At 59.2% G+C, this 11227-nt stretch overlaps 1 protein-coding gene across 1 annotated transcript in view; it reads right to left on the bottom strand.

Moving 5' to 3' along the window:
* Positions 1 to 748: 748 nt before the first annotated feature.
* ALDH4A1 (aldehyde dehydrogenase 4 family member A1) overlaps positions 749 to 11227 on the bottom strand; it is a 31761-nt gene continuing 21282 nt past the window's right edge. Inside the window, exons 8-15 of the mRNA XM_037828359.1 lie at positions 10547 to 10734; positions 8185 to 8258; positions 5837 to 6033; positions 5610 to 5657; positions 4821 to 4973; positions 3956 to 4077; positions 3039 to 3157; positions 749 to 2229 (exon numbers count right to left, since the gene is read on the bottom strand). Coding sequence (XP_037684287.1) covers positions 2117 to 2229; positions 3039 to 3157; positions 3956 to 4077; positions 4821 to 4973; positions 5610 to 5657; positions 5837 to 6033; positions 8185 to 8258; positions 10547 to 10734 — 1014 coding nt within the window. The 3' untranslated portion in view covers positions 749 to 2116. The remainder of the gene's footprint in view (positions 2230 to 3038; positions 3158 to 3955; positions 4078 to 4820; positions 4974 to 5609; positions 5658 to 5836; positions 6034 to 8184; positions 8259 to 10546; positions 10735 to 11227) is intronic.

Raw genomic sequence — 11227 nt, 5'->3', positions numbered from 1 at the left:
GCCCCCAGACAGGGAGGTGTTGGTGTTGTTTAGGAAATAGTCACTTTTATATTATCTGTGGGGGGAGACATGCCAAGACACAATTTTTCCCCCTCCCAGGGTCGGCAAGCCCACATGCACCAGGGCCACAGATTCTGGGCTAAGCTAGTCTTTCCAGACAGTTCAGCACTATGTGTAGACATCTAGGTGGAAGAGAGAATGCGTTTTGGAATCACTCCTGGGTTTATGTCCCAGCAATACCATTCCTGAGCCCCCTGGCAAGTCCCTTCACCTCTCTGCACCTTAGTTCCCTCATCTGCAAAATGGGAACACAGCAGAAGCACTTACTTCACAAGGCTGCTGTGAGTGAGAAAATATATGCAAGGTCCGTGGCACATAATAATGGTTGTTACAAAAACAGTGGGAAACAATTTTGAATCATTAGTATGTCATAAGAATTAACGCATTTAATCCTCACAATAACCTGAGAGGGAGGGGGTACTATTATCCCCATTTTATACATGAAGAGACAGAAGTTCAGGGAGGTTGTGTAACTTTTTGATCACACAGTTGGGAGATGGGGAGTCGGCACTTGAACCCAGGCCATCTGGCACCGGTTCCTGCTGCCCCCAGCAGGTACTCCCCAAACATCAGCCCTTCCTCCTGTGATGCTGAGGGTGAGGCACTCCCGCTACCTGGAGACAAGCTGGCAATGCCATCAGACTTAGAAGTTGGCCGTCCCCATCACCCCCACCAGAAAGACCACCGATTTAAGTAATAGGCATTTTATTGGGCAGCATCAGGGCAAATTTCAGTGCGTCATCACAGGGTAGAACCAGCTGAACTGGAGCCCCTACTGCCCCTGCCGCCTGCCCTGGCCCCTCGGGGGGCAGCACAGAACCGGAACACAGCAGAGCCTTGCCCCACACAGGCAGCAACATGCCCCCACTGACCGTGGGCCACAGGGTGTGACTGTAGTACTGGGAAACGGCCCCACAGGGTCCATGCCAGCAGCCCAAAAAACCATCCTCAGAAGTTACCCCTATAGGTCCCCAACCACTCAGGGGGACAATTTGCTGGTGGCCACCAAATGGCTGCATCAGGTAAAGCATGGGCCTCTGAGGGACCCATCCATGCGGTCATTTACATGTTAAGAAGGGAAAATTCAACCAGAAACATCCTTTACCCCTGCTGGACGGGATCCAAAGGATAGGGACCCAAAGGATAGGCCTGGGGGCCAGGAGGTGAGGGGAGGCTGGGAGAAGGGAGGGTGAGGCCACAGCCATCTGAGTGCTACCTGGGGCCTGAGCTCCTGCAGGCAAGCCCCAGGCCAACACAGGCTGAGGGCGGGCGACACTACAAGAGCTGGGGGAGCCGAAACAGAACAAAAGCTCATCGCAGGGTTTTCCAAAATCACAGCCCCAAGGGGAAGGACCTCCACATGCCACTCCTTGGTGACCCTCAGCCCCACCACGTGGAGCCAGCCAGAACCCCGTGGGCCTTAGGGGACGAGGACCCAGAGAAAGGCACCCGGTGACTAAGGCAGAAGGCTGGACACAGGCACCTGCTGTCGCAGGCCAGTCTGGGCAGAGACAGTGAGGAAGGCGAGCAGCTCTGACCAAGGACGGTGAGCCCGGCTGGTGCCCCCATGCCCTGCAGCAACGTCTCACCAGCCCTGCAGGCCAGTCAGTCACGCTGGACCCTGCAGACTCAGTGGCCTCAGAGAGGAGCCAGGAGAGGCTCTGTTAGTGGAGGGGTTTGCCAAGGGCCCCAGAGCCACAACCTTTTCCCCAAGGGATCCCAGGAGGTGCTCCATTCCCCAGATTCCCGAGCTGCTAGGCCACAGTGTAGGAGAGGGAAAGGCAGATGGAAAAGCAGCCAGGTATGAGGGTCATAACTGCCAGATAGAATTCTAAGGGGCAGGGAAAGGGGTAGCAGTCCTGTAACTCCCCAGCAGGATCTCAAGCACCTGACCCCGCGCAGTGGGGAGCGGGCCAGCAGGGCTCAGGCCTGGCTCTGAAAGGCTGCCATCCCAGGAGGAGCCAAGTGGAGCAGCTGGGGGCTGGGTGGGGCTAGTGCAGTCAGGTCGGTTGTCTGGATGGACAGACAGGTGGACAGCAAGGGCGCTGAGTGTGGCTCACTGCATACAGGCATAGCGCCAGTCACCCAGAGGCGTGTGGGTCTCCTTGATGACCTGGGGTGACGTCCAGCGCAGGATGTAGTGGGGGCCCCCTGGCTTATCATTGGTTCCTGTTAAAAAAGACAGTTCTGTCTTCCTTCAAAAAGACACAACAGTTCTGGGCAGAAGGGAAAGGGGTGGGGAGGAGGTTGCTGGAATAAATGAGGCACTGGCAGGGGCCTCAAGCAGCAAGCTTGCCCCAAAGAGGTGACTGGCTTGGGGTACTAGGGAAAAAGGGCAGTGGGACATACAGGAGACCTTGGCAGAGGGCGGGGAGGGGTCTGCCTTGAGCGTGTAGGGTGAGGGGGACTGGGACAGCTAAACCTAAACCTCATCACAGTCACCAACGTTTATGGAGGGCATCTATGTGCCAGGTGCCAGCAGCCGAGCTTGGCTGAAGCCAGAACTGACACGCAGGCAGGACGCTGACTCTCCTGGGGTCCATGTACCCCATCAGCAAGGGGTGTCGGGGGGGGCAGGGCAGCACTGCGGAAGGTGCGCTGGACCGGAAGTCAGGAGATCTGGGATCCAGCCCTGGCTCTGCCACTAGGCAGTTGTGACTTTTCTGAGCCTCAGTTTCCCCATGGACATAAGTTGGACTTAAGTGATCATAAGCAAAACATGTGGGGGCTGGAACTAAAGTCCCTGCTGTACCACTTCCAACCATGTGGACTTGAGCAAGTCACTTCACCTCCTTGTGACTTGGTTTCCTTCTCTGTAAAATGCAAAGCCTAGTTAATAGTCCCTTGGCTCACAGATGGTTGAGAGGCTGGGTCAGCACACGCCAAGGGCCTCACCCAGCGCCTGGGAGCTGTCTTTACTGACAACATCCCTCGAGATGAAGGAACTTGGCTCCCCCCCGGGAAACGGACCCACTCACCAGAGGCTCGGGCCCCCCCGAAGGGCTGCTGGCCCACCACCGAGCCAGTGGACTTGTCGTTGATGTAGAAGTTGCCGGCAGCATTCCGCAGCATCTTTGTGGCCTCGCGGACCACGTCCCTATGAGGGCAGGGCAGTGGTGAGCAGGGAGCCAGCTGCCCCCACTCCGGGCTGAATCCAACCTGGACACCCAGTCCCAGCCCCTCCGCATTCCCAGGCGAAGCACTAGGCCGAGCCTGAGGGAAGTGATACTAGCCAGCTGCCAGCTCTGGATCCTGGAGTCTCGGCTTCCTCCTCTGGAAGAGGGGTGGCTCAGGGACTCACTGAGGCACACAGTTTGTGGGAGGACAGAGGACTGGGGCCACCTGGTCCAATTTCTCTGCCCCTTGAGAGACACAGAACTCCCAGACACCCCACCCTGCCCCCCAGGGTCCAGTCCCACCTCCATGCTTTCCCAGAGGCAGACACAAGGTGGCAGCCAATGCCATGGAAGAAGGGGAAGCAAAGGCCCAGGGTTACCATCATAGGACCTGGGTTCGAATCCTGTCTTGGCAAGAGCAGCAGTGACCTGGACCCCTTGGTGCCTCTGCTTCCCTCTCTGCTGCAGGGGGCAGCCACCTTGCTCAGTGGGGAACTTGTCAAAAGCACCAATTCCCCAGCCCCAACCCCAGAGGTTCAAATTTGGTGTTCACCAACAGCCCGGCTGCCCCCGTGCACCCCCCTGCCTGCCTGTGCGTCAGGGCTGAGGTGAAGGGGGTGGAGAAAAAGCAAGGGGCAGCAGGATTCCTAGGGACCGTGGTCAGGAGGGCAGGGCCGGGGAGAGCCCTAGAAGGAGTCTCAGAGGTGGGGAGGGGGCCCAGCACCAGCGGGGAGGAGAAAGTCTGTGCAGAGGGGGCTGCGGCGGCCGGGGCCACTCACTTATCCTGGGCAAACACTGCCCCCGTGAGGCCGTAGCTGGTAGTGCTGTCGACCAGCTGCAGCGTCTCCTGGAACTTGTCGTCGGGGTAGACGTACGCAGTCAGCACAGGCCCGAAGATCTCCTGGGAGAGAAGCCCAGCGTCTGGTCCTGTACCTGGAGCTGTGCCCCGAGCCCCTGCACTCTCCCTGCTCTGGCCTCGCCCTCATCCCACTTCCCCGGCCCCTGTAAGAAGGGCCTCCAGCTGGGTGCTCCCTGTCCTGCCCACCCCACCTCACACCAACCTGGCAAAAGGTCCGAGGAAACTTCCTGGCCCTCCCTGCCAGCCAAACCCACCTGGCGAGCAGAAGGCCCAAGCCCTCGGGGACGGGAGGCTCCCAGTGGTAGCTGGGGGGATCACCTGGCAGTACCTGCCCCTCCTCTCGCTCCCACCTGGTCCCCACTGCCACCAAGGGGTGGGGGGAGACCACCCTCACAGCCTCCCTTCCTGATCTATAAAACGGGAATGGTGGGACCCATTTCTCTCCAGTCAAGTGCCCGGCTGTGGCCAGCCCACAGCAAGGGTCCATAAATGTCAGCTGGCACCGTCCCGGTGGTGGCCTCCACAGCTGTTGCAGCAGAGAAAGTGCTAGGATGTGGGCGAGGGCCAGCAGGGTCAAGGGCAGCGTGCTGGACTGGGAGTCAGGAGGCCTGCACTCGGGACCTGGCTCTCCTCTCACCTGACGTTCCCTTCTCAGGACCTCACCTTCCTCATCTGTTAAATGGGGACACGGCCACGAGGAGACAACAGTGTGGAAGCGCCCTGCCCCTGCGCTATGCTCGGGAGAGATGGTCACATCGAGACCCCAGGCTGCCTGCCCCCGTCACCTCCTTCATGATGGGCTCCTGGGGGTCCTGGCTCTGGATGATGCAGGGTTCCACGAAGTAGCCCACGGAGTCGTCACACTGGCCCCCGGCCAGGATGGTGAGGCTGGGTGAGGAGCGGGCGTGCGCCAGCCACTTCTTGATGCGGCCAAAGGACTGGGGTGGATGGGGAGGAGGGAGGCATCAAGGACCGGCTGGGAGACCAAAGGGTCCCCAAAGGGCCCAACTTCTGAAATGGGGGCTGGGGGTGGGAAGAGGGCAAAAGCCAGGGTCTGGAGGAGACCAGGGCAGGTGTGCATGCTCACGTGTGTACATATGTGTGCATTTACGAATACACGACAGAACTACAGGTATACTCCACAGTAACAGCACACATGCAAATGCATACAGAGGTCTGTGCACAGCCATAGGTCTTTATGTTTAAGCATGTAAGTATGGGTGTGCCTCTGCACAGGTATTTACATGGACATGGACATGTATGTGTATGTGTTTAAGCGTATGCACACAGGTGAGTGTGCCTATTTGCATGTTTGCACGAGAGCAGGTATGTCCTCACATATGCACATAAGAGGGGCTTGTGGAGCCTTCTAGGTTGTGCAGGAGATGAGCTCTTCTCTGTTTATGGACAATTCTGCCCCCTCCGAGGGCGTGTGTGTGTGTCTCTACAGAGCTGCCTTGTCAAAGTAGAGGGCTGGGTCACCCCCAGGCCAGATCCCCATATCTCTTTCTCCCTCTCCTCCCCCACCCCCTCTGGGGCTCAGCCCCCGGAATGCCCCGCTTCGTGCCCTATACCTTGGCATCAATCACTGCAGAGAAGAAGGTCCCAAAATCCTCTGCAGGCTGGCGGCAGGGAGACGGGGAGAGACAAGACCAAGTCACTGCAGGCCCGAGACACAGGGCGCTCCTCTCCCCGTGCCCCAGCCCCACCCGCGTGGGAGCCTCCCCGGGCGCAGAGCCTCCCTGTGCAATCCCATCAGCCCCCCGCTGGGGCCGCAGCGTGGGGTGGAGGCTCCACTCACGTTGCCCACTTTGATCCTGCCGTGCTCCTCCAGCAGCCGCCCTCTGACCTGCGGCCACAGTGACTCGGGCACGTAGAGGCGGGAGCAGGCCGAGCACTTCTGGCCGCCGTACTCGAAGGCCGAGCGCAGGGTCCCGCTCACCACACTGTCCACGTCGGCCGAGCGGTGAACCAAGTGGAAGTTCTTCCCACCACACTCTAGGGGGGCAGGGGTGGGGAGTGAGCGGGGAGCCGTCCCCACCAGCCAGCGCGGGGCTCAAAGCATGGCCCACAGAGTCCACAGGGGCCCCTGATCTGCCCCCAGCATGGAGCAGATGCAAGCCAGAGAAGGCACAGATTTACTGCTGGACAGAATCCCAGAGCTGATGCGCCAGGCCTCTGCCCCATTCTAGGAATGAGGAAACTGAGGCCCAGGGAAGGGTACAGGGCACAGGGGTCATCAGGCCCAGGACACAGGGAAGAAAAATGAGACCCAGGGTGGGGGGCCTGCCTGACCAGAACCCCAGGCTCCCGGGAGCTAATCCCATCCTCTCTCCGCTCCCAGCAAAGGGCACAGCTTTTCCAGAGGCCTCCCCTGATGCCTGGCGGGAGAGGGGGTCCACTCCATGCCAAATGCCAGGCTGGGCCCCTCTTTCCTCTCCATGTGGGAAACCACTCCCCAGCTTGCTTGGCATGAAGGAGTCTCAGGCAGGGCACAGCCCCCTCTGGGCCTCATTTTCCCCACTCGTTTCAACAGTAACTCACAGCAGCTCGTGGTTACAAAGCACTAAATGTCAGACACCATCCAAGGCACTTTATGTGCTTCATCACACTGAAGCCGCACAACCTCCCACTGTTACTCCCATTTTAAAGATGAGAAAATAGAGACCCAGAGATTCAATCACATTCCCAAGATGGCCTGGCTGGGAGTAAGCAGTGGTCTCTCCCTTAGGGAGACTCTGAGAGCAGAAAACCACGGACATCCCCAGCCAACGGCTGACTGTTGTCCATCTTGGAAAGTGGGAATGGGATGCACTGCGGGGGCTGGAGGTGGAGAGGCTCCAGCTTGCCCTGAAGAGGGCCCACTTTCCCTGACACCCCATCAAAGGTTCCCCCAACTCAGGAAAGGGGTCCTGTCCCCGTGGGCCCCACCTCATCCCCAGGGTCAAGAGCACTGAGCTGCCAGCCCCCACTCTGCTGCTAATGTGCTGTGTGGCCCTGGACAAGCCCTTCTGCTCTCTAGGCCTCAGTACTTTCCCAAAGTGCGTTCCACAAAACACCGGGCCCGTGGGGCCACTGCAGAATGGGATTCTGTGGCCCAGTGAGTCTGGGAACATCACACAACAGACCTTGCTCTTGAAGACGTCAGAGCATGTTAGAGCATTAAGGGCTCTGAGAAGTCCCACAGGAAAGGAATCCCTTTTGTTTTCATACAGCATGTGCCAACATTTCTTTGACCGTGACACCATTTCTTTGTGGGAAAATTATTAATATTTCAACAAGACCTGGCTGCTGCCAACCTCTCAGCCCCATCTCCTACCACCCTCCCCGCCCTCACTCCTCCAACTACACTGGCCTTTTTCTTTTCTGCAAATTCAAGCTTGCTCCCACCTCACGCCTCTGCCTGGGCAGTCCTCTCTCTGCCCAGCCTGCACCGTCCACTACAGCAGCGCCAGCCACGTGTCACTGTTTAAATTTTAATTAAGGTTAAACAGAACGAAAGGTTCACTTCCTCAGTCATGAGCCACACTCTGCGTGTCCAGGAGCCACAAGCGGCTGGCGGCCTCCGTTCTGGGCAGACGGAACATTTCCGTCACGGCAGCAGAGCCACTGGACAGCACCGGTGCCCGAGTCGGTGCATCACCAGCTTTCTCTTTGGGCGGCGGAGGGGGGTGTTCTTCTCGCTGCTCGGGTCTCAGCTCCAATGTCACCCCTTGAAGAGGCCCCCACTGACTACCCCAAGTCACCACACCGACCCTTTCTAGCCTTTATCTCTCACCCCTTTTCCCTCCCTCATTTCTTCCCAGGCTTGTTCCACCTGCTGTCATCTTATCTGGGCATCGTTTGCCTCCCGCTGCTGGAAGAGAGGCTTGGAGGGCAGGTGTCGTGTCATCCCTGCGTCCCCAACGTCCAGAACAAGCCCAGGGAGGACACTCAGCCATTTATTTGTTGAATGAATGAGTGAGTGAATGAATGAATGAACAGATGCACATCCTGGGGCAAAAGTGCTTTGCAGAACCCCCCATAGCAGAGGCTCAGTCCCTAAGATCCCCCCAATCCTCAGTTCCCCCAAAGCCAGCCGCACTAAGGCAGCATCATCCCCCTCCCCACTCCCCGATGGCTGGGAGGGGCTTGGACAGGGGCCCTTACCTCCAGCCAGGCGTGGGAAGGTGCGGAACCGGTCCAGGTTCTGGGCCACCTGCTTCCACAGGTGTCTGAAGGTGCTGGAACCAGAGGAGCACAGGGACGGGATCAGGGAGCCTCCAGGGAGACAGGGCCAAAAAGCTCAGGAGGGGTGCCAGGGCAGCAGTCCAGCAGAAGGTGGGCAGGGGTCCCAGCAGTGCTGGTGGGAGGGTGGGGGGATCCAGTGGATGTGGCAGCTGGAAGAGGGCTGTGTTCAGGCCTATGGAGGGGGAGTGAGGGGAAATTTGGCATCAAGACGGTGAGGGTAGATGTTTCAGGCTTTGAAGCCAGGGGGTGCTGGTTTCCAGTCCTGGCTCCGACATCCACGGCTGTGTGATCCTGTGTTCGTGACTTAACCTCTCTGAGCCCCAAAGTGTGAGCCTCACCTGGGAACTGGAGCAAACAGTCCCCACCTAGCAGGGCTGCTTTGTGATCAGCTCTCAGGTAAGAAGAGTGCTCAGGACACAGCCAGCGGGTGCCTGCCAGGGGCCAGTCACTGCCGCGGTCTGCAAGGGGCACCCCCAGCCCAGCACCCAGGCTCAAGACACCACACCAAGGCGGGGCCTGGGAGAGGGAGCTTGGGGCTACCCCGGAGGTCGGCGCCTCCTCCCCAGGCTCCCAAGTGTGACCAACCTCAGTACCACAAAACAATAAAAATGCTAATCACCCGGGAGCTGGCGACACAGGAGCTAACACTAATTTATGACTGTCCCACCTTTGAGCCCGCTGCGCAGCACAGCATAGCAAATGGGGGCCGGGCCGCTCCACCAGGGACCCCTGGGGCCCGCAGCTGGCAGAGCCGACCTTCTGAGAAACAGCCCCTCTCAGCGATTCTAACACTGCCATTGCCACCCAGCAAAGCTCAGCAGGGAAAGGGGTACGGGGCCTGGGGCTGGGCGAGGAGGTGAGAGGCCACCTCAGGGGCCCCCAGGGGAGCTAGAAGGACCCCGAGCTCAGACTCGCTGTCCAGCTGCCCCAGACCTCTCCACCTGGATGCCCCGCAGGCACCTCAAACCCGAGGTGACCAATATAATTCATCTTCTCCCCTCCAGGCTGGGCATCCTACTCTGCCCCCAGAAGGCAGGTGCCACAAGGTCTCCTTTCTCCTCTCATTTGGGTCTCCCCGTCCCTCCCTATTCCCACCGACTGTACCCCGGACCCGGTCATCGCTGTCCTCCCTGGATGTTGCCAGTCCCCTAACTGGGCTCCACTTCCAGAATTCTCGCACAGGCCAGAGGAACCATCTAGCATAGAGGCTCCGATGCAGCCAGGCAGGCAAAGCAGAGGGGGCAGAGCAGGCACACGGAACCCAGGGACCAGCGGGGACAGGAGGGAACCAGGAGCACCCCCATCTACAGCCACTGTAGGCATCTACAGCCACACGGAAAGGCAGGCCCCAGGTGGTCAGAGCTTCCAGTTTCTCAAGTGAAGCCCAAATGTGGATTTTTCTATGAAGTTGTCCCAATTTTACAAAGTAGGAACGTCACCACCTGCGAGGTCCCACTTGAGGGCTGCCACACATTATCTCCACTTGCAATGGAAAGCGGATCAGAATTTGCTCCTGCTTAGAACCTTCAGTGGCTCCCACCTACTTCAGGATAAAGCCCAGACCCCCTGGCAGGCTTCCAAGGGCCTTTACAGCCACTGGACTAAATCCCGAGAGCAGGGGCCTTGTCTCTGATGTTCAGTGCTGCAGCCTCAGCACCAGCAGAGTCCAGCACACGGGGGCTCAATAAATGAGCAAATGAGTGACAGGGTGACCGGCAGTTCCGGCCTCATCCCCGGGGTCTCAAACCACATCCTGCTTCCACCCTCTCACCCCACAGGCCCAGAGCTCTGCAGTTACCAGAGGTTTCCAAGGGTTGAGCTCCTTCTTAGAACATTCTTTCCCCATCCCCTCCCCTTAGCCTGGCCAAACCCTACCTTCAAGGCTCAGCTTAGATGCCACCTCCTCCAAGAAGCCTTCCTGACTCTTCTCCAATTCAGTCCAAGCTCTCTCGGGCACTTTCCGGGGGCAGAGATGGCCTGGAAATCTTTAACGCCGAGCATGTGTGTGCAGGCTGCATTTCCAGCCTGCAAAGCTCTTTCCTGGTCACTAACTCATTGGATCCCCACAACTGCTCTGCAAGTTAGGCTCACTGCCCCCGTGATACAGGTGAAGAAACTGAGGCTCAGAGAGGTGACATGGCTCACCCACAGCCACACAGCGAGTAGGTGGGTATGGGAGGAGGCTGACCTGTGGATTACAGCCCCGGGACCCTGGACGCGTGACAAGGTGGTTGCCTGGTGAACTTCCCTACGCACCCCACCCCGATGCCCAGGCACTCACGGCACGCTGCCGGTGAAGTTGATGCCACAGAGGTGCTCTGAGCTGGTGACGGTGTCCCCAAACACGGGCCCATCGGCTGGCACAAACTGGATGATGTTGGGGGGCAGGCCTGCCTCCCGGAGGGTGCGGTAGACGGCATAGCTGGCCAGCATGGCCGTGTCGCTGGGCTTCCACAGGACCACGTTGCCCTGTTCCAGGGTGAGGGAGATGACCCATGGTGCCAACGGCCACCAGCCCTGATGCTCCCTCCCACCCACAACATGGCCACCCCTCACCTCGAGCTGCCTCCTGCCCTTGATTCCCTAGGCCCAGCCAGAAGCGCCTGTGGGGGCTGGGATGGCCCCTCCCCACCCCACCCCTCTAGGTGCCCACTCTGCTCCCAAGGCCTCTGCCAGTGAGACCACACCCTTGCCTGTCTGCTCCACACCCTGCCAAGGCGCCATTTCCCCGGAAGCCTGTGCCAACTGGTCCTGCCATCACCCTTTGGGCACAAAGGTTCTGGGTGTTTCCGAGTTGCTGTGTGCTTCCTGGGTGTGGCTGGCAAGTGCCCACCAGGCACCCTCTGCACATGTCTCTGGGAGAGGGCACGTGCAGCAGCGTGGCACATGGGTGCTGGGAGGCAGGTCCCGTGTCTGGGCAGGGTGCTCGGGACATCCCTGTACATACACGGCACCCACAGCT

This window comes from Choloepus didactylus, chromosome 2 (genome assembly GCF_015220235.1).
Source record: "Choloepus didactylus isolate mChoDid1 chromosome 2, mChoDid1.pri, whole genome shotgun sequence".
Taxonomy (NCBI): Eukaryota; Metazoa; Chordata; class Mammalia; order Pilosa; family Megalonychidae; genus Choloepus; species Choloepus didactylus.
Note: the sequence above shows the minus strand (reverse complement) of the source record. Positions and strands in the feature narration are given on the sequence as shown.